The sequence below is a fragment of the Talpa occidentalis genome, unplaced genomic scaffold (assembly GCF_014898055.3).
Source record: "Talpa occidentalis isolate TD23 unplaced genomic scaffold, MPIMG_talOcc4v2.1 talOcc4.11, whole genome shotgun sequence".
NCBI classification, from domain to species: domain Eukaryota; kingdom Metazoa; phylum Chordata; class Mammalia; order Eulipotyphla; family Talpidae; genus Talpa; species Talpa occidentalis.
The window spans coordinates 100,262,310-100,285,985 of record NW_023601104.1 but is presented as its reverse complement, the minus strand read 5'-3'; the positions used below and the strand labels follow the sequence as shown (position 1 = coordinate 100,285,985).

The window sequence follows — 23,676 nt, the reverse complement described above, 5'->3', positions numbered from 1 at the left end:
TTTCTCTCTTAAAATGAGTTTACCTGGTTTAAATTACTCAATCTCATTATTTCATTTTCAGCATCTGTAAAAACAAATTAATCTGACATTAAAATTTCTTAAAATAACTTATTTCCTCCTATAGTACACTCAGAAATGAAACTCAATTAAAACATAAGCATAATTAGCAGGTCCAAACAGTTCTTAGTGAAATGTATTTTTCTTTTATCTCATATTCCCATTTTGCCTATACTAAAGAAATCATAATAGAAGTGTCAGAAACTATGTTAAAATTCAGTTCTCCGGAAAAGTGTAAGAAAGAATTATTACTATACTCTAGATATAGGTTACTGCTTTGATAAAAATACAACTACTCTGTTTCCAAATCAGTTCTTTTGTTTGTGTAGTAGGAAACAGGATAACGACTAAAAATAGGGGGGAAAGGTTAAAAGGAAGAACTGTATATTGACACCACAATACAATAATCTCACAATTATCTAAAGTGACCTAGACATCACCACTAATAAAAAGACCATTTAATCTGGCATTACAGATCTACAAATAGAAATGATTCTAGAAAAGCACAAAGACAGAATACCGCAGGTTCAGTTGAAAGAATTCATTCAACATTCATTCAGAAAATATTGAGCATTTACTATGAGGTCAGCTGCTAGACTGTAAGTTAGAAAAATACAGTCCTTGCTTAGTCTCAAGGACCTTACTTCAGTGGAGAAGACAAGTAAACAGTGATCACGTAGGTGTGACACCAGGAGCACGGATGCTTACCAGAGCAAAAAGGGCCAGCACCTAAACCACACTGGGCAGGGAAGAGGACCCAAGTGGGCTGAAACGCTGCAGCACTTGGTACCTCCCACTGGATGTAACACCTGCACTGAATTTTAATGTACTAAATGTCAGCTGAAACAAACATGACACTCCTCAGAGAATACGCAAATGCAAAGACAACAGAGTTAAGGCAAATTCACTGAAGCTGAACGGGGACCAGATCAAGAAAGACCTATCATGTCTCACTATGAAGTGTAGATGGTATCCTGCAAGTTCACAGGCAGTCACAAAATAGTAAAAGGTGGGAAGTGAAAAACTATTTTGGCAAGCAGAATGAAAACAATTATTGAAAAAGGAATCTTGGAGACAAGAGGATAACATAACTAACACTTTCATGAAGCTCACTATGGGATAGACACTTCTCTAAAGAAAATTTTGTCCAGTGTCTAAAAAAGAAAAAACAAAAGTCCTCAGCCAGTGACTGAAAAAAAAATTTGCTGCTAAAAATTCTCATTAATGCTACAACAATGGGGCCTCCATGGTGGCTATCAACGCTATCACCACGCCAGCCTGAGTCTGATCCCTGGCCAGGAAGCTAAACCACATATGGCACAGGGACCTCTCCTGTCTCGCCCGCTGCATTTCAGTAAAACCACTTCCAGCTCTGGTGAATCCTCTCACCACCCACACTTCTGACCTACACCCCAGCTCTTCTATGAATAAATAAAATCTTTAAAAAAAAAATGCTACAACTATGAAGATAGTATTATCCCAACCACGCAGATAAAAAAACCCCAAAGCAAGGCCTCTCTGGTGGCCTAGACTTCAGTCTCACGACAACCACCTGAGTTCAATGCCCGGCCAGGAAGCTGACCCACACATGGTGCAGCAGATCTTTCCTGTCCCCCCGCTGCTCCCCTCAGCAGTGGATTTCAGTAGATCTGCCTGTTCTGCTCCCCACTCTGTCTCTGGTGGATCCTCTCACCCCCCGCACCTCTGGCCTGCACCCCGGTTCTTCCATGCAAAAATAAATTTTAAAAAATCTTTGAAAAAACAAACCCAAAGCATAGAGATGTTAGCCAACTTAACTCAGGTCAGCTAACCAGTGATGCAAATGGGTTGCATCTCAGCCAAGTTCTTTACCACTACACTATTCTGTTCCCCTAAGAGATGTGCCATAGTTAACCAGACAAAAAGAGATTACAATAGTCTGAAATTATTCAATGGCAGCAGATATGGAAAAAAGGGAAAAGCACAGGTTATTCAAGGAAATAAAACTCAAATAGATCACCCAGTATGTTGAATAGACAAAATGATTTTGAAAAGAGCAGAGCTACTTGGACTGAAGTCAAATGAAAAAGAAGTCTAGAATTCCACCACTGTGTTCCCTCTGCCTGCACGTCAGCTCCCAGGACCGTGGCACCCCTGACAACCCGAGTTCCTCGAGGATATGACGCTGCAGTATCACTGACCTGGAGAGAAGCTAAGTTAACAGAACCTATAGGACATAAACTTCAAATATTTGGGAGGAGACTGGTAAATGCTACCCATCACCAAGGTAGACAAAGGAAGAGGAGGTTATGCTGACCTTACTTTGAATCTACGTTTAACTTGAATTTATATAGAGTTGCCCATTAGGTCAGGAGCTCAAGATAAATCACCACCAGAGGAATACAGAAAGCAGGGAGGGAGGGAGGGATTTGTCACAAACTCACACAAGGGCTGGTAACCTCCACAGCAGGAACAAAAACAAATTCATAAAGTAAAAGCTTATATTGTAAGAAGTAGACAGAGCATAAAATAAAATGCACCTTTTTAAGTGAAGAGCTCCCATTATGTTTTCCCCACATAAATGAATATTGCTATCTGGTCTATATCGTTTATATTTGTTTTTTGTAACAGAGAATATTGGTTTGGTAATTCAATACCATTGTAAGCATGGAAAATGGCCTTACATCTCCCAGGTCTTTGTTTAGATATAGGAGGTCATTTCTAAAAGTAATACAAATTTTTAAAGAAGCTAGGCTACAGTCCCTAACTGGAGGGCCTGAGCCCATCAGAGTTAAAGGAATTATTTGGTTCTGTATAGACTAACAGAAATACATACATTACTCCTCCCAAGAAATGTCTACGTAAACAGTTCTCAGATGTCTATATAGTCTCCAAAAATCAATTGAGTTCTATGTAAATACCTAAAAGATGAGGGAGTTCAGAGACTCTTAGCTAACACAACCTATTCTAGTAGAAAATTCCTATTTGTGCTCTATTCATTAGGGAACTAAATTTAAAACAAATAATTGCATTCAAATTCCACACAGTCATTTCCATGAATACTCCATTTCCACATTAGCCAAAGGTTTTTCCCTTAAAAACAGCTAGAATGCTATGAAGCACCAATCAGTAAGAAGGTCCAAACATTTCATACCAGACAATGCTTGCTGCAGTCTGAACAGCTCTTCTTCTATTGATGCCCTCTGAGGAAGAACGCCTTCCCCTTCTGCCACAGCGTCACTGTGCTTCATGGCATAAGTCTGCAATTTGCTACATTCCAGTTTCAAGCGTGTACATTCCTCAATCATGTGTCTGTTTTCCACATTTAGTCGGTCTTGTTCCTTCCTCAAAACCTCTCTGTCATTTTCTGCAGAAGATAACTCTTTACTTATGTCTTTTATTTTATCCTCAAGTTCTCCAACTTTCTTTGTAGATTCAACTTTTTCAGTTTGTAGAACATGAATAGTATTTTGCATCTCATGGATTTTAGAGTGATCAGTTACTGTAAATTCCGAGTCACCTAGAAGAATATAAACATAAAATCAAGAAAATCAAATGTCAAGCACCAAAAGATGAAAATAGCATGCTATATGCAATGAAAGATTCAACAGACTTCAGAACTTGAAAAGCTTACAAAGAAAAGTTACAATAAAAATGATACCTAACACCACACGCCTATGAGTAGTGGGACACTAATACCATCCAATGCTGGTAAGGACAGAGAACAGAACTCTCATTCACTGCTGGTGGGAATGCTAAATGGCAGTCATGTTGGAAGACAGTTGAGTGGCTTCTCATAAGACTAAACATACTCTTTATCATGTGATCCAGCAATCACAGCATTCCTTGATACTTACCCAAAGGAGATAAAATTTAAAATCCATGCAAAAACGTGAACAACAATGTTAATAGCAGTTTCATTCATAATACCCAAAACTTAGAAGCAACCAAGATGTCCTTCAGCAGGTCAGTGGGTAAACTGTCTCACATCTACACTGGGAACTACTATTCAAAGCTGAAAGGAAATGCATTATGAAGCCACAGAAAGATAGGGCGCAGCCTGAGAAGCACGCTAGTAAGGGAGAGAAACCAATATGAAAAGGTCACAAAACTCTATGGTTCCAACTACATAACATTCTGGAAAAAAATAAAGCGGAAGACAATAAAAACATGAGTGGTTGAAGGCAGACATACTTTGTGAGCTATCATAGTGATGGATATGTAACATTTGTCTAAACCCAGAGGCTGGATGACGGCAAGAATGGTGATCATATGTCAGTGTAAGTTCATTCTTGGCCAAAAATGTACTATTCTGGTGAGTGATGTTGGTCGTGGGGAGGCTATGCATGTTAGGAGGGCAGGAAAAGGAAGGACATGTATAGGTAAAATCATTTTATCTCTTTCTCAATTTTGTTATAAACCTAAAATTGCACTAAAAAAAAAAAAATCTATAAAAACTTTTTCTATAATAAAGTACTTTAAAACACTCGAGGAAAGACATCAACGACAAAAAAGCCTATGTAGCTGAGTTTGAAAGAAAGTGAAAATATACCAAACAATGCAAAGAAATCTATGTATTATAATTATTTATCACAAAGGCAATAGGACCTTTCCATTTCTGTAGACTCTTGGCAACAATGCTGCCACTGCACAATCTGGCAGATGAGCAAAACAATTAGTACGAATTTATATCAGGGTCCCGGTCTTGCAGTGCTACATCTGTGTTTAATTATGTAATCTAATGTTTCAAATTTATTAAACACCAATAACCTTTCTGTAACAGATTTTCCAATTCTTCAATTCTTTCTTCATAGTCCCGTAACTCTTCTCGATGCCGACGGCTTATTTCTGTCAGTTTCTGTTGCTGTGCATTCTGCAATACTGACATTTCATGTTGATGGTCATCGATTTCCTGGCTTCGAGTCTGTTTAAGCTCCTTGAAAAATAAAAACAAAGTTAACCACATTTATAATCAATAAATTTACCTAAGCAATTTCGTTGTTCAAAATTTTACATTATTAAAAACAATTCCCTGAACCTGTTAAGTCCAGAGAAAATTTAAACACAGGCCCCCAAATTTGGACTATTCTGGAAGATTCCATTCACTCTTTCTTTTCTTGGGCCTTAAAAAGTCTTTCTACTTTTAATGACGGAACACCAACAAGAAAAAATGAACAAAAGTTTGAGCAAAAGTTATCTTTTTTCCTTAACATTTCTGACCATGAACTACTCCTGCTATTCCACCAATTATCTGTGTGAGGCTATGTGTTTATCTTATTACCCTTATGCCCTCCCTCGATCTTTCTTTTCACCAGTCTTGATTGAAATCCCAAATCATCAACCAAATTGACAACACCAGTTTCACTCATGGATCTTGAGCCAAGTTCCTCAAAGAGGGCAACTGGCTGGACCAAAAGCATTACGAGAGCTGCATCCTGAAAAGTCTGTCCCCGGTATCCTCCTACCAAGATCCCTGACGTTGCTCCCATTCCTGTCCTTCCTGATGGACAGATTAGCTTGTGTCTGTCCTGTGCTTTACCTAGTCAGAGATGGTTTTTGTTGCTTATAAACAAACATTCTAATCTATAAATTAGCCCTATTTCCTGAGAACACAAGTGAAGTTATTCTTTAATCCTACATATCACCACTTGGCTAGCAGCTTTACAGAGAAACCTCGAAACAATCCAGGGAGATATTATGGTAGTATCTACTTTACTAATGATAAAAGGGAACTAGGAAAAGTTAACTAATTGTCCAGTGTGGCAGAGCTGGTAAACAGCAGAGTCAGTAATTCAAATTCGGGTCAGACTCAGGAACCCACCCACACTAAATCCGTATATAATTATAAATCCAAAAACTAAAAATTCTACAACTGATAATAATTTACACCCTAAAAACAATTCACTGCCACAATAAATATATGTAAGACTTTTCTTGAAATAATTGACACAAACTACCAAAATTTCACCACTAAAATTATTTACAAAGAATGATACTACCGTTTTATTTTGTCAATATCCTTTAAAGCTAAATCTTGAAACTTCAACAATCTGGGAATCAGTTTTAATAATGATATAGTAGACAAAGACAAAATATAGTAAGAGACTTATGTACTATAAACTACCTGAGGAAAAAATGCTCAAAACCAAATGACTTTGAGGCCTCCCCTGGTGGTGCAGGCAGTTGAGTGCAGCGCTGTGAAGCTGTCCGGAGCCTCCGCAGCACCGGTTTGATCCTGGCCAGCCGGTGAGGGTCCCACATGGCGCAGCAGACCTCTCCTGTCTCGCCCGCTGCTCCCCTCAGCAGTGTATTTCGTCAGTCTGCCTGTTCTGTTCCCCGCTCTGCTCTCTGGTGAATCCTCTCAACCTCCCGCGCATCTGGCCTGTACCCCGGTTCTTGTATAAATAAATAAATCTTAAAAAAAAAACAAAAAACCAAATGACTTTGGAAAGAGCTATTTTAACATATAATAAAGAAAATATTAAAAGAAACAAATGCCATAACCTGTATGATTACTTTAGTAACAGGCTTTAATTTAGGCTTATACTTTCATTTTTTTAAAAATTTATTTATTTATGCATACAAGAACTGGGGTGTAAGCCTGAGGTGTAAGAGGTTTCGCCAGAGACACAGTGGGGAACTGAACAGGCGGATCTACTGAAATATGCTGCTGAGTGGAGCCGTGGGGGAGATAGAAGAGGTCTGTTGCGCCATGTGGGTAGCTCCCTGGCTGGCTGGGATGGAACTCGTGCTGCAGTGGCTGGAGATAGCTTGATAGCGCTGTGTCTTCAATGCCTGCGCCATCAGGCAGGCCCCTAGGCTTTTACTTTTAATAAGTAAGATGTACAATAGCCACAGTTTAGATGTATAATAGCCACAGTTCCAACAATCTACCTCACCTTAATGATATTTTGCAGTTTGTAGATTTCACTTTGATCAGAGTTATTTGATCCTTGTGCTTTAGAAGTCTAGATGAGAAAAACAATTTGACAATTATATTGATTTTCTTATAAAAGGGAAAGTCACAAACTAATCTTATTAAAAAATACTTTTAAAAAGGGGGCATTTCCCAAATTCTGATTGAAGTCTGCCAAACACTTCTTAAAGAAATCATCAAATAATGAGTAATACACAATAAGTAAAACACGTTATTCAAGAATTTGCTAACTAATTGGGGAGACAACTTATACAAAGTAACCAAGGTTAAGAAGGAAAAGACCATAGAATATTCTATGCAGCTTAGCAAGATGAAAATTTAGTAGCTTCCTAAAAGGAAGTTCCTAAAATGGAAAGTTACCCAATGTTAATGATAATAATAACCCATTAAAAATATTTTTAAATGACTGTACCCGGAAGAGCACTACCCTATTACAGAATAACCTTTGGGCTGACAATAGAACTTTTGGATTATTCTCTTCTCATGCAAAGTTATATAGTGTTTGTTCATCTTTATTAACATTTGTTATACCATGTTAAGGAACCAAAAGCTACTCTTTGAATGAAAAAAGGAACACGTCATAATGGAAAAAATACATGATTTAGAGTCAGAAACACATGTTTAAATCACAACTTAATCACTGTTAGTTACAAGGGGAACATTAATCTTTGTTTATTTGTAAAATAGATGTAATAATTATCTCATAAAGGATAATTTAATATATAATGGAATAGTACATGGAAATATCTTGTAAAGAATAATAAAAATACTAATTTTCATTATGTTTTGCTAGAAAATTAAGTCCCCTGGAAAGTCCCAATTATTCTTTTTCACCATTCTGTCTGAGTACAGGTCTATCATATAGTGTATTCAAGATATACTAAGGTACACATACCAAAAATCCATCTCTTCTCTGTGAAATCTTATCATCAGTAACATTTCTTAAAATGAGTTCCTGAGGGGCCTCCCCTAGTGGCGCAGGCGGTTGAGCGCCACGCCGTGAAGCTATCTGCAGCCTCTGCAGTGTCAGCTTGATCCTGGCCGGCCGGCAGGGTCCCATATGGGGAGGGTGCCATATGGCGCAGCAGACCTCTCCTGTCCCGCCTGCTGCTCCCCTCAGCAGTGTATTTCGTCAGTCTGCCTGTTTAGTTCCCCGCTCTGTCTCTGGTGAATCCTCTCACCCTCCCGCGCATTTGGCCTATACCCCGGTTCTTGTATAAATAAATACCTTAAAAAAAAAAAAAATGTGTTCCTCAGGTTATCAAAACCATCTGGAGCATTTGTTTGAATGCAGTTTTTGGTTTTTTTTAAGTTTTTTTTTTGAACATTTATTTATACAAGAACTGGGGTACAGGTCAGAGGCACAGGAGGGTGAGAGAATTCACCAGAGACAGAGCAGGGAGCAGAACAGGCAGATTGACTGAATACACTGCTGAGGAGCACAGTGGGTGAGGCAGGAGAGGTCTGCCATGCCATGTGGGTTTCTCCCTGGCCAGGCCAGGAATTGAACCCGCGCTGCAGAGGCTGCAGACAGCTTCATAGTGCTGAGCTCAACCTGCTGCGCCACTAGGGAGGCCCTGAATGCAGTTTTAAGACCCTAAAATAAGACTATGAATTCCTATTCTCCTAAATTAGGGCAATGAATCAACAATATTATCAAGATCCCCAAGTTATTCTTACACATGGAAAGTATAAAACCTACCACTTTAATAGAAGAGCTGATATGTAGGCCAGAGGTGTGGATGGTGGGAGGATTCACCAGAGATAGAGGTGGATTTTACTGAAATATACCGCTAAGGGGAACAGCGTGCAGACTGGAGAAGTCTGCTGCACCATCAAGCTATCTGCTGCAGTGGTCCTAAAATCTACCACTTTTAAAGATAAGACTGACAAACAGATCATTCCAAGATTTATTTTGGGTATTGGTAATCTCTAAAATTTGAGAAGCAAGAAGATAATTTTAATTGGGAGGATTTTTCCTTCATAACTAGACTGAAAAGATAGAAATTAAATACAAATGAACAGTGTTCTGATTTATTTTGGCTCTCAGGTCTCAGGACAACCTCAATAGTTTGAGACAAAAAATGGTTCCTGGGGCCTCCCCTGGTGGTGCAGCAGTTGAGCGCTGGGCTGCGAAGCTGCCCGTAGCCTCTGCAGCGCCGGTTCGATCCCTGGCCGCAGGCGAGGGTCCCACAGGGCACGCAGACCTCTCCTGCCTCACCCGCTGCTCCCCTCAGGAGTGTATTTCATCAGTCTGCCTGTTCTGGTCCCTGCTCTGGCTCTGGTGAATTCTCTCACCCTCCCATGCTTCTGAATGTACCCAGTGCTCGTATAAATAAATAAATAAAAATGGTTCCTGGACCTCCCTGGTGGTACAAGGGGTTAAGGCACAGCACTATTAAGCTATTTGCAGCCACAGTAGGCCAAGTTCAATCCCTGGCCAGGGGGGTGACCCACATGGCGCAGCAGACCTCTTCTGTCTCGCCCACTACTCCACTCAGCAGTGTATTTCAGTCAGTCTGCCTGTTCTGTTCCCCACTCTGTCTCTGGTGAATCCTCTCACCCCCTGCACCTCTGGCCTGACCCCAGTTCTTGTATGCATAAATAAATAAATCTTTAAGTAAAAAAAAGTTCCTTGGAGTAATTTTTAAAGCTAAAAATATCAAGAATTTAATTTCTCAAGCAGGAGAAACAACATAAAACAGCTTCTTTTTTTTTTTTAAAGATTTATTTATTGATTGATTGATTTATACATACATTCATGCAAGCACTGGGTACAGTCAGAAGCGTAGGAAGGTGAGAGAATTCACCAGAGCCAGAGCAGGAAGCAGAGCAGGCAGAAGGACCGAAGTACACTGCTGAGGGGAGCAGCGGGCGGCAGGAGAGGTCTGCGCGCCATGTGGGACCCTCCTCCAGTGGCCGGGGAGCAGCCGGGGATCAAACCGGCGCTGCAGAGGCTGACGGACAGCTTCGCAACCCAGCGCTCAACCTCTGCGCCACCGGGGAGGCCCTAAAACAGCTTCTTTAATGTATTTTAAAATAATGAATTCAGGTTTTCGTTTTACATGTAACTAATACAAACAGGAAACAACAACATCTAATAAGAGATTTCAAATCTATTGCCTTGCAGCACAGGTGTTGCTATCAGAGAAGCTGCCAAGACTCTGGAAAAAGATGCTAGTTCAACCACAGCAACCCATTTTTATTGCCTTTAAGTACTTATCACTTTAATTTTATTTTAAAATGTAAATTTTATTTTATTTTAAAATGTGACTCCAGGGGCCTCCCCGGTGGCGCAGTGGTTGAGCGCTGGGTTGCGAAGCTGCCGGTGACCTCTGTGGTGCCGGTTCGATCCCCGGCTGCTCCCCAGCCACCTGAGGAGGGTCCCACATGGCGCGCAGACCTCTCCTGCCGCCCGCTGCTCCCCTCAGCAGTGTACTTCGGTCCTTCTGCCTGCTCTGCTCCCTGCTCTGGCTCTGGTGAATTCTCTCACCCTCCCGCGCTTCTGACTGTACCCAGTGCATGTATAAACAAAACAAACAAACAAATAAATAAATAAATAAACATGCCTCTATTTAAAAAAAAAAAAAATGTGACTCTGTTGCTTTATACTCTTGAAAAAATTTCCCAAGTAACCTACAGCAGTGGAACCTGAGTCTGAGAAAGATGACCTGACCCAAGTCACTGAAGACAGTCAGTGGCGGAATCAGAATGCAGGTTTCCCATGTCCTAGTCCAAGGTTCTTTCTACACACAGCACCAATAATTTTATTCGCTCGTGAGAATTTTACCTGAGCAATATGCCTCCAATGACCAACTTCAGACTCAAGTCTTGAAACTTCATTTGATAATCTGTTTATTTCTTGTTGTGACGAGATTACATCACCAAAGTCCATGTCATCCTCGTGGAAAGCTGATGTGTGATGACTCATACCATAACCGAATGAAGATGATGTGGTGGTTGCTGGCATGCTGCTCGCCCCTGAATTTACTGACTGAGTAGCTGACTGCAGCTTCAGTAATTGATCCTGTAGTGCAATCTGTCTTGCTTTAAGATGGCTGATTTCTACCTGTATATTTATAATCCACATTTCAGAGAAGGCACTTAAATAAAATAACCTTTTTATACATTCATGTATAATTATAATAATTTGCTTAAGGTTATCCTATGATGGTACTCTATAAACTGATCCATGTCTTCCTATCTTCAAAACTAATCATAATATTTTTATTTAAAAAACAAGATTACCATAATTAAAATAAAGACAATACTTCAAATAGCTTAAAGATCAGAATTTCATACATATATTAATTAAGGCAAGTAATTTCTCAGTTAGGCATAGGTTTACTATCTTTTGTGTACAAGGTATCTAGACAATTTCCTAGGTTTCTGTTTCTGATTATCAAATTTTAAATCTTAAGAAAATGAAAGTTGTGTCAGTCTATGCACTGGAAGTTTCCTTAGAACACCGTCTACTGGAAGAGTCTCATGCAATGGATTTTGGCTTGATTTAGGCTTAAAATGCACCATGAGTCACTTTGTAGTGGACTACACAAACACAGCTGGAAAAGTGCCTTAATTTATTAATTCAACCTTTTCAGATAACAAGTAAGATTGGTTATTAGTCCATGAACCTTGAAAGGAAGTTGTGTATTATAAGAGGCGTTGGCAAAGAGGGGTCATAAAAATTTGATTTACTCAGAACAGTAAAAGGCCTTGAAACCCTGAGAACTGTTTTGACTGAAGTTTGGCAACATCCTAATCCTAAATTTATGACTTGCCATGATGCCACACTGATTCCCAGTGAGAGATTATTCAAAACATAAGATAAAGCTACAAAAAACTGAAATAAGTGTGCAGGGCCTTCAGAAGACATCCTGCCACAACTGAGGAGAATTTGATACTGGAGAGACTGCTAAGAAGTAATGATATTTCTACATGTATAAAGTCAAGCAACTGAATAAACAAAAATTAAACACATTTATGTCAAAATCCCCAATAATTTCTTATCAGAGTCCCTTCTCTACAGGAGATATAGTCAGTATAATATTGTAGATTCATTTTCCCAAATCAAATAAGTTACATCTTTGAAAATTTCTCAATTCAACAATGGGCAGCAAATACTATAAATGGCAGATCTAAAATATACTGTATATTATTCTTCATTCTAATAAAAAGTACTGTGATTCACAGTTTTCAAAACTGTAGCTATAAAACAAAGGATGTTCTCGTTATACACAACATTTACATCAAGTTGTAGAGCTATCCAACTGCAAGCTTCAATACAAGGAGACACTTCTAAACTTGAATATTTAACTTGTCCTCTAATAGCAATAGTTAAGTGGAAATAAAATGGCAAAATTTTCCACAGCAGTGTTTTCAGCTGGGGTGTAAGCATGAGAATCACCAATGGCGTTTGCTGGAAAAATACAAATGCCAGCATGCCTTCCCAATACACTACATCAGAATATCCTAGAGAACAGAAGCATGTGCATTATATGAAACAGCTATAAGCCCCTGGATGAGAACTATTGCACTACTGTAATATTTATTCAGATGCTCAAAGTGTGGCCACAAACTGATGTCAAAAATGCTTGCTACCTGTTCATGACAAAATAAGTACAGGATTTCAAAGAACTTAAAAATTTTTAAAGCCAATTGACAGTAATTTTACATCTGTTGAAATTTTTTAAATGGCTGTTTAGTTTGACTTTGTAACTGCTTTTTTTATATTAATTTAATTTTTGCAGCAATTAATTTTATGAAAGCAATCCTAACAGATTAGAAATGTAAACTCTAAATGTTTACATTTATCTTTAAAGTGGTTCACTTTTATTTTTCATTTCAGTATGTCACTAAAGGAACTAGAAATCAATGCCTCTAAATTTTAAAAGCCGAAATATAAAGTTATGAGACAAGAGAACACTTCATCAATAACTGAACAACTAAATTTGAATAATAAAACAAGAATGGCTCAATTAAGTAGTATTTGCAACGCAGATATGGAGATACAGTCTGTATTTTAAGGTTTCATAACACTGCTTAAAATCTATTTACTACCAAAACTTAAAAAAAAGGGATAAAACCAATTCCAAAAGAACTATTTCAATCAAACTGAAAGGAAAAATAATACAGTATAAGTGAATTGCAATATATGTAATATTCTTTTTCTACGGAAAATAAATTAAATGTCAGTAAGACACATTTTATACCTACAGTTACAACCATCTCTTAAAAAAGGAAAATGGCAATAATGAAGATCATACTATTCAAAACAATTTTAATAGATAAAAAAATCATAAAATCAGAAATTATAAGCAACAGACACCTGATAGTTTATAAAGACCTTTCTTCTTTTATAACGTAGGAAAAAAATCTACCAGTTAAGTCTATACAGTATCAAAAGGAAAGCTAACAGAATTATTAAATTGGTGGACACAACATGAGTTGGAAATTATTAACTTCAACACACTTTCAATAATTTTATGGATCTAAATTTAATTTATACAACTCTTTATTGTATAAAACCTTGCTAAATAAGCTACACTGAAATAACTGTTATAACCTTTACCTCTTTCTGTTGTAATTCATTTCGGTAACTTGTAGATTGCTGCTTTATTTGAAGCTCTGATGCTTCATGCTTTTCTTCTAGATCGGTACAAAGTTTTTTAAGTCTTTCATTCTACAAGCAAAGGAAACAGGATTTTTAACAAGTTAAAACAAGTTAGCAACAGTTGTGTGCATGACATCATGAAAAACATTGCTGCACACAAAAAGCTCTCAGAAAGGTGACTTTTAAAATATACTTTCAGTTAAAGTTGCAAGTGCAAATAGTGTGTTTTAGAGATTATACATAACATTGAACAAGAGTAAAAAATAAAAAGTATGTCTTGCTAAGTTTGATTTTCTGCTAAGAAAAAGTCACTGATGAAAGGTTGCCCTATTTCTGTATACCGAGTCGAGCATGTAGTAGATGATAAATTTATCAAACAACTAGATTACAAGTATTAACTTTTATTTTTTCCCAAAACAGAACTTTTTAAAAGAAGTCTTTCTAAAAAAAGACTTCTGGCTGACGTACAGGCAGGAAGCCAATGAGTTGAATTTTGTGACAGCCTATCTCTCCGGCTCCTAAGAAGCCTCTGAAAAAGCCAATTTTAAAACCACTGCTCGAAACCATCATACATAATTTCAAAGCCATACTATTAGAAGTACATAAGATACATAATTCAATAAATTCTAGACATCAGTTTTTTGAAATGCTGGAAAATATGAAAAAATACTTAAAATCTGATGTGTCTAAATATTTAACTATCTTGACATTTGAACAGGACATAACGGAGCAAGAAAAATGGACACAAAAATTTGCTGCAAAAACGAACTTACAAATTAAATTAAAGACAAAAACTGACTAAGAATTACTAGCACATCTACAAACACACGGAGACGAAGGCTGAGGAGGAAAGCCCCTGCCAGAGGGCGAGTATTTAACTCTGAGGACGTCAACTGTTTGCTTCTTAGATTCTGGGATTCTTAGATACTACTAATTTCTTATATCAGCAGATGTGAAAATTATGATGCAGGAAGATTATATCAATTTCCAGGGAAAATTAATAGAAATCAAAGGAAAAATCACAACACATACAAATCCTAGTTTGGGAGTCTTTCTCCAGAAATTTAACGTAGACCCTGATTACTTACCTGGAAGAATCATTAATAAGAAACACGATCAAGGGGCATACAACTAACTGCCTTCTATTCTAGTGGCTATCTTACCATGATTTTCTGTGAACTGTAAACACAATATACAAGCAAAGCAACAGCAAATAGTGAAGTCAAAACGTAATCCACTCTAGGCTTTTCCACAGAAAAATACCTAAGGGTGACTGGTTTAATTCTGATTAATAACTAGACCTTGAAAATTTTCAATTTGGCCAATACCTGATTAGTTTTTTATCCCCCCCGCCCCAAATTCCCTCCACCAGCCCAAGCCATATGAGTCAGAAAGGCTGATAACACACACGAAGGACAGATTCTCTTTGTGTGACTGACTCATAACATTATCAGCTTCCAGTGCCTATATTTTCTATTAAAATGGAGGAACATGGAGCAGAGGGGGCCAGTCTGAAAGATGCAAAGAACAAACACACACAACAGGAAGGAGTAAAAATGAGACATAGGATTCCTGATGCTGATGAACTCCAGTTCTGGTTACAGCTGCTTCCTAAAGTCTGGCTAAGTCTAAGCATTGGAAACCATGAGATACTCATATTCTTAAATTATTCCATCTGGTTTAACCCTTGTTATACCACTGAGATCTAATGGAAACAATTTTAGTTTGTGAGTTTCTTTTTTGAGCAGTCTTAATAATTAATGTTTAGGATTATTATTCTTAGCCTTGTCTTTGTCTTCCAATAAAACAAATTCTACCTTGCGATTAGCACTAAGGGTACATTGGTCCCTTTTATAAATCTAATATTCATAGGATTATAATCTTTCTTTATCTTGCAACATTTTGCCTTTTTTTCATCTTAAGAATTATTTTCTCATTATTAATCAATTATGCCCATAAGACTAAAAAAAAAAAGGGAGAAGAAAAAAACAGAAGGCTGACAGAATCACCAGGAAGAATAACACAAAGTGAAATAACCAGTTTTCTCACTGCACTGCCTAAAGTATTGCATCATCTTTGAAAAAGAAAAAAAAAAAAAAACTTGGAGACACTTTCTTTGCAGTCTTTTCTTCTCTCTCTCTCTCTCTCTTTTGCTTTCAATGAACACAGTTAAAAATCCAGAATTTTTATTTTTTAAGAAAAAACTGGCAGAGGAAAATACTTCACAACTACACAACTCAGATAATGCAAGACAGAAAACAGCACTCAAGTCTAGTGATTATGATGAAACTGATTGCAGAAGTGAAATCTCAGAGAAAATCTTCAAATAAGAATATCCTAGGGAACTCCCTGGAGGGGCAAGGGGTTAAGGCTCAGCACTATGAAGCTATCGGCAGCCATTGCAGCACGAGTTCGATGCCTGGCCAGGGAGCTAACCCACATGCACAGCAGACCTCTCCTGTCTCACCCGCTGCTCCCTTCAGCAGTGTTATTTCAGTCAATTGCCTGTTCTGCTCCCCACTCTGTCTCTGGTGACTCCTCTTAACCCCCTGCACCTCTGGCCTACACCGTAGCTCTTGTATGCATAAATAAAAAAATAAAATATTAAAAAAAAATCCTAGATGAATTTTCTCAAGAAATGATGACTAAACATTACAGGTCCAAGAACAAAAAGGAAAGGGTAGCCTCATCAAGTAAAGTAATTTAATAGGAAAAGAATTTATCTCAAAATTTTGTGAGAACAACCTGAATCATCTCACTTTGCTAAATATTGATTATGTATATGACACTATTCTTTCATTAGCTAAGTGATGTTTTTACACCAAATTTACTTATATAGTTCATACACAGACAAATACTGAAGGCAGGAGTGCATAAAAGGTAAATGGAAGGAAACACATATGACATAAAAATGAAAAAAACAAAAACAAAACGCGGATTGGTCATTCTACTTGGTATTTATAAATCTAAGAATAAATACGCTTTGTAATTATGGAGGGAAGAGGACAGCCAGTGTGTCTTCAACACAATCATGAGCCATCAAAGTTTTCAAACGTATTGGTTTTAATGGCACAAGTCAAGAAGAACCAGAAATAACGGTAAGCTAAAATCTGTCAGAGATATAAGTGAAATCTGAAATCACTATCTACAATTCCACTTCATGCATAGGAGTTAATAAACAGTTAATTGCATTTAAAGAATATTACCTATTTTTAAGAATGTTTTCAAAATCAGAAACATATGGAATAAGGAGTATTTGGATTTGCTACACATAAGTTCCTATCAAAATGTGCAATTAAATTTTTTACTATTTTATTCTTCTGTAAATTTTTTTTATTTTTTAAAGATTTTATTTATACAAGAGCCAGGGTACAGGCCAGATGTGCAGGAGGGTGAGAGGATTCACCAGAGACAGAGCGAGGAACAGACCAGGCAGACCGACGAAGTACACTGCTGAGGGGAGCAGCGGGCGCGACAGGAGAGGTCTGCTCGCCTCTTCTGTAAATTATTTGTAAAATGATTTATTATAAAAAACATTAAAAGCCCACTGGACCCAGACTGTAAATGTGATGACTATTTTTCTTGGTAAAGAGGCTCAAATTAGCTTAGTCTGGTTGCTGTTACCTGCAACTGAAGAAACCTAACTCGGTCAGCTTCAAATATTAACAACGTGGGTAAATATAACTTCCTCAGGAAAACATAATGCCTTCTCTGTCTATACTAAAACTTTTTCAATAAAATTTTACCAAGTAAGTTTCCTGATGGCTTCAATCACATCTCAACTTAATTCTACTGCAAAGTTAAGCAAGGGTTAGGTGTTTATGTGCTGACATAAGGTAAGAATCGTATATAGTTAAAATCACCTGAAAAAACAAAGCTTTTGGGAAGTCCAATAACAGGCTTTTCTCTAGTGTTTGAGTAGCTTGCTGTACTTGGAATAAGCACCAAATGAGGAAGTTGGCTTGCTTCTGGGGATGTATTATACCAAAAATAAATATTTCTAAACTCTACAATGATACTTGCCATCGTTCAGCGACACCCTAAGTGGTGAGAAATGGGATAAACAGTGGGGCAGAAAATTTCAAACTCCCTATTCAAGCTCAATACAAAGCAGACATTCATTAATCGGGTAACCCTATGTTATTGTTCCTCGAATGTACATTGGCAAATTTACCCACATGAATGCCACTCCACAGATCTTTGCCATTTAACTTCTTCTGGGTGGGCTGTACTGACAAGCACTTTCTTGAAGACTTCTGTAGGGACTATAGGAACAATTCCCAATCTCAACCTTATAAAGGAAGAGCTACTCAGTTCACCTGTCACTACTGCACCCACTAACAGGTAATTAGAGCAAAGTTTCTTAAATGCCACCCAGTCACCACCTTCTGCTGAGGCAGAACGCGAATATGGTTCCTCTTTCAATTTCCACAATCTCACCTTGGTCATCTAAGACTGGAATTCAAAAGTGCTTGTTGTGATAGTTTCTTTTTGTTTTTCTAGAGGTAAGAATTGAAGACAAGGTATAAAAAAGTTTTTAGTGTACTGTGCACAGAAAAGGTTCACTGTCTAGAGGGGGAAAAACAGTTACTGATGTCAGTTTGGAGAGGTGTGGGGTTCAGAGAGTGGGGTCTTTGGGTTATCTCTGAGAAAGGTTTTATCAGAGCTCTCCTTTCAGCGGCATATAGCAAGTTTGCCCAGGCAAGTTTCCCCACAATGCAGAGACCTTTAGTTATATCCAAAAAGGCAGGTTTATTATACCCTGCACAGATACAAGTGGGCAGAAAAAGCCCCCAAGGAGGACAGCGCTGCTAAGAGAGGCCTGCATAGACACAGGCAGGCGGTCTCGGGAGGAGGGCTGCCTCCCTGCTTTGCAAAGGGAGAGGTTGGTGAAAAGAAACACCTGCATAGACACAGGTGGGCAGGGGAGCTGCCATATTTTCTTACATTTAAATTCATTTTTCTCTTTTTAAGGACATAGTAGAGAAGAAAACATGCTGACTATAGTCTTCTAAGAATATCCTTTGCTGAGACACACCATTAAGTGTTCTCTATTCTCACCCAAAGGCTAAGCAGCTGAGTGTCTTAGTCCTTTACAACAGACCCCTCCTTTAAATCTTTTCTTTTTCTTTATGGCTTTCCTTCAAAACCCTTTCCAAGCTTTCCTGTTACCTATTAAGTACAATATCCAGAGCTCATCTCTATGAGGCACTAAAATGAAAACTGTGAAATTAATTTGGTATGCCTATATTAACTTCTTTGTATACAAATATCACACTTTTAATGTTAGGGAATTAAAAAGTTCTAGATTAAACAAAATTGCACTCTTCACATACTTAAAAATCACTACTGCAATTTAGTACAGTTAGATTATAATACAGGTACTAGATAATGACAAAGTATTGCCACTTATTTCTACATTTGGCAGTTTTCTTACTTGTAGCACACAGAAACAGAGATGGGACTATCAAATAGCAAAATGCAGTAACATGTAGATATAGTCTTCATCTAAGGGAAAAAAATTCATCTAAGAGATAAAGGGAAAGAGATAAAAAGTAAGTAATGTAACATACAGAAAAGACTGAAATAAAGAATAACTTTCATGGCTTCCAAAAAGAAAAAAATCTACATTCAATGGTAGTCTTTAATTTTCCTTACCTCTGATCGTAAGATTGCATGAATGGCTTCAATTTCCTTTCTCTTAGAATTAGGTAATTCTGCCATGAAAGAAAGAATACATTGAATAAGAAAGAATATATTGAATATTTGATTACCAGTATGTAAATTAATAAACAGACATTTTTAAGGAAATATATTTTACTGAGTTTTACACAGAGTAGGTATGCTAAGTGAAATAAGCCAGAAAATGAAAGGTAACTGGATTTCACTCATTCATGAAATATAAATGACCAAAGAAAACTGGCAAAAACAACATAAATAACTCTAGACTCTGAAAAATATGGAGGTTACCAGAATGGAAGGAAGAGGAGGAAGAAAGAAGGAAAGAAGAGGAGCAGATGGAGAGGTAGAGATGACAGAAATAGAGTCCTAGCACTGGAACGTTGGTGGAGGGTGCAATTATTGAGGTGTGAAGCTGTATCCCAAAGGTATATCGATTTGTAAACAATCAAAAACTTCTATCAAATAAATTGAATGCATTCACTGGGAATGAATGGTATGCTGATCTGAGAAAAAATCCAGAAGACATTACTTGACTTTCATCACAACTTTCTATTACCACAAATGTTCTTTACTGTCGTGTAAGTCATTCTTTTTGCCCTTTTTTAAAATAAACATGATCATCTATCTTTACCTCATGTTCATTAAAATTTTGTTATGAAAAATTCAGTATTATAAATTTCTCAGTGTAATTTTAGATGAAATGTATGCAACTGGGGTTTAAAACCTTATTTCTAATTTATTCTGTTCACAAAACTATACAATAGTTAATGACCTATGAACACAGAATGAAATTGCAATAAAAGAACATTTAAGGGGCCTCCCGGGTGGCGCAGCAGTTGAGTGCTGGGCTGCAAAGCTGCCCGCAGCCTCTGCAGTGCCGGTTTGATCCCTGGCCACCTGGGAGGATCCCACATGGCACAACAGACCCCTCCTGCCACACCCACTGCTCCCCTGGGCAGTGTACTTCGGTCCTTCTGCCTGCTCTGCTCCTCACTCTGGCTCTGGTGAATTCTCTCACCCTCCCGCGCTTCTGACTGTACCCAGTGCTTGTATAAATAAATAAATAAATCTTAAAAAAAAAAAAAAAAAGAACATTTAAGTAACATGGACACAATTTGTTTAAAATAAGAAAGAGCCCCCCCCACACACACACATTTTCATCTGAAAGGTGGATCAGAGACCAGACTGCCAAATGCCCTGCCGATGTGGCAGAAAATCAGGTCCACAGAAAATCGGGTCCATACTGAATTCCCCGCCCCAGGTACTCATATCACTCACAGCACTTCAGCTTATCATAACTTCTCTGAATAACAGTTGAAAGCAAAAGAAATTAGCAATAGTATCCAATAAATAATAGTGGTAAACCCACTCTTCTTGTTTTGAAAACCAGGAGGTAGGGCTGCTCCTATGGTTGTTTATAACCTTGTCTAAAACAGACAGGAGGGTCTGTCTAATTGCCACTCTGAAGACAACAAAACATCATCTAGCCTGTTGGGAAAGGTTATTGTTAAGAGCAGCAATTGTTTCCGAGGGAAAAAAGGTGGAAGCAGACCTCTTCCCCTGATGACCAAAAAAAAGGTCACTGTCTTCTTAGGAATAAATGGAAAATGCAAGCCGAAAAATTCTTCTTCAATGAGGGAAGCAAAACAAACAAACAAAAAAAACAGCTATTGTTTACTAATGCTAATTATTTTCTAGGTGCAGTTCTAGGCATTTTACACTCATTTCATTTAATCCTCCCAACCTCGTGAAAAATATGATCATTTCCATTTAACAGATAGGGAGACACTATTTTTCAGAAGTTATTTAACAACTTTTCAATTATCCCACAAATTGAAATGCATGAGAATTTCAATTTATGCATATTAGAATTAAAAGCCCAAGCTTCTAACACTGATAAATCAGTAGTGACTAGTAGAATAGCAACTTTCGGATAATGTAAATATGGATGATTTTCAAGCTGTATTAGCAATATTATTTTGGAACAGTATTATCTTGTTCACTGTTGGCATAAGATACAAAATAAATACTTGGTGAATGAATAATGAACTGTACTCTGATCTTATGTATTGTGACTTACAAAATCCTAAATAAGGTGTTAAGCAAGTCCTATTTTAACACACAGGGAAAATAATAAAAGTATTAAGCAACCTTTGCAGATTTTTAATCACTCAATAAACTTTTTACTGAACATCTACTAAGCATCTACTATGTATCGGTAATGTATGGACAAATCTAGTCCCTACACCGAGCACCAAGGAAAAGATCAATTATAACTCAATAAAGAAAGTGCTGTCAGACGGGGCCCTCAAAGTTCTTTCAGAACTCAGATCACCTGCAATCAACTCCACCAGACATGGAGTGAGAATTGCTTCACCAAATACCTGACGTGAGCAGGTCCGGAAAAAATTATTTTCTAGGCCAGAAGCAGGTAGAGAAGAAAGAGGAAAAGGAAAGATTTTCCACGTAAGGAGCTGGGTAAGCACCTTACAAGGTTCCACATGGCATTAACTCCAGGTGCAATCCCACAGATGAACATGCCTATGAATGGCACCTGGGAGAGAGGGGCAGGCAAGCAAAGTTCATAGAACACTGAAAACGCAAACATGTCTGGTGTCCAAAAGAGGGGAGTTTAAAGCACATGTTTTTAGAAAAGTAACTGGCAACACAAAAGAAAATGGAATGGGGTGGGAGAAAAATAGCGCACGGGAGAGATTGGGATCTGAAGAGGGGGTAATGAAGGAAAAACAAGTATATGAAACAATTCTAGCACAGCATGAACAAGTTGTGGTGACCAACTGGAAGCAGAAAATGAAAAAGGCAAAACAGAGTTGACAAAGATTTCTAGTTTAGGAGATTGGGTAGATGATGAAACTATTACCATTAATAATAAAGAAGCACATTTAGTGAGAACAACAATGCCTGCAGGACATCCAGGTTGGGGGTGTAAGTGTTCTAACTTAGGGCCAAAGAAAGACTCAACAATCTTCCACCCTCTGCCCTCCTTGGATGCAAAGACAAACTAGTCATTTTCATGTTATCCATCCAACCCTTCAGGGCCTCTTGACTGCCCTCTAGGTGACCTGACCCTTTCTAAACTCGGGAACAATCCCTTTCAATCCCACCCCCAACCTGTCCCACCTGAAAAACCTTCCATTCATGGAGTACTGCTCCCCACTATCGGTACAATCTTCACGTTAAACTTATTGTTTCAACCAAATATATATGAAAGTTTTTTTTAAAAATCACGATTAAAAAAGCTTTTAAAACAAAATAATAATTTGTTAATTTATAAGAAAGCAAGCTGTGAAAGGATCACCCAAAAGACCAGCCATTATCTCTCTCAAGGCTGACCTAGATTAAAATCAAAAGACTCCTGATCTAAATAGTAGTTGCCTAAATAACAAGAAATCAAAACAGTAATTAATGTAACTATCCATTACCACAGTATTCTGGGTGACTACTAGTAAAACAAAATAACTTCAAAAATGAGTTAAGGTTGCGAAGGGCACTCAAAGAAAGGATACGGTCAAACATGGGGGGAATGCACAGCTGGAAGGGTGCAATGTGTCACCAAAATACACAAAAATACAAAATAACTCATAGGAAAACCACAGCCACGTTTCATGAACACTATACCCAAGTCAGAAAGGGCCACGGTCAGTAAATATTTTAATTATGAGCTACTTCAATTGATACAAAACCCGAAAAAAAAATCCAAACCCCTGACTGTCATACGCAAATAATTCTTTTTGAAACTGTGTCAGTATAAAGGAAGAGGAGCAAAATCGGGTCCGCCCCCCAAACTACAGGCCAAGCAAGTGGTGGGCGTGGGCGAACCACAGGAAAACACACTGGACTAGCCACGAGCAGTTTCACTCTGCCCGAGACACCCAGGTATTCACGGGGGGGAGGAGCAGCGCTCCCCGGACACAAGTTTTCATCAGGGAAACACGACCCCGGGCAGGTCAGGGAAGACAGGCGGGGCGCGCCCGCGGGGACCCCAGGACGCGAGCGGGGGGCCCCGCGGACGTTCCCAGGGCCCCGAGGCGCCCCCTCCCGTCGCGCCAGCTGTTACCGTCCACTTCCTCCGTGTCCTCCATCAGCATGTCCTTGGTGAAGTTCGAGATCTGGCCGGTGAGGGAGGCCAGGCTGCCCCCCACCTGGCCCAGGGACTGGCCCAGGCCGGAGCCGAGGCCCCCGAGCCACGACGACATCGCTGCGGGCTCGAGAACGCCCGGGCCGCCCCGAGAGGCGCGTCCGCCGCCCTGGACAGTCCCGCCAGACGCCCTCACGCCGCTCCCCGCGGGGCTCGGCCCAGTCGGACTCTCGGGGTTCGCTCACACCATCGAGGTCCCGGCCACGCCGGCTTCGGGGTCCCAAGCGCCGGGTGTGCCCGGGACGCGGA

General features: G+C 38.6%; 1 protein-coding gene across 3 annotated transcripts in view; it reads right to left on the bottom strand.

The window, feature by feature from the left end:
- The window catches only part of TRIP11 (thyroid hormone receptor interactor 11), a 65,271-nt gene extending 41,595 nt beyond the window's left edge, over nt 1–23,676 (bottom strand). Inside the window, exons 1-9 of one of the 3 annotated variants that reach the window (XM_054692813.1) lie at nt 19,245–19,260; nt 19,024–19,113; nt 18,027–18,085; nt 13,545–13,655; nt 10,764–11,042; nt 6,936–7,004; nt 4,807–4,972; nt 3,191–3,556; nt 24–64 (exon numbers count right to left, since the gene is read on the bottom strand). In XM_054692813.1, the coding sequence (XP_054548788.1) occupies nt 24–64; nt 3,191–3,556; nt 4,807–4,972; nt 6,936–7,004; nt 10,764–11,042; nt 13,545–13,655; nt 18,027–18,035 (1,041 nt within the window). In that variant the 5' untranslated portion in view covers nt 18,036–18,085; nt 19,024–19,113; nt 19,245–19,260. Of the gene's footprint in view, nt 1–23; nt 65–3,190; nt 3,557–4,806; nt 4,973–6,935; nt 7,005–10,763; nt 11,043–13,544; nt 13,656–18,026; nt 19,114–19,244; nt 19,304–23,346 lie in introns of those variants that run through there. The other 2 variants (XM_037504033.2, XM_054692812.1) reach the window with 2 other exon arrangements.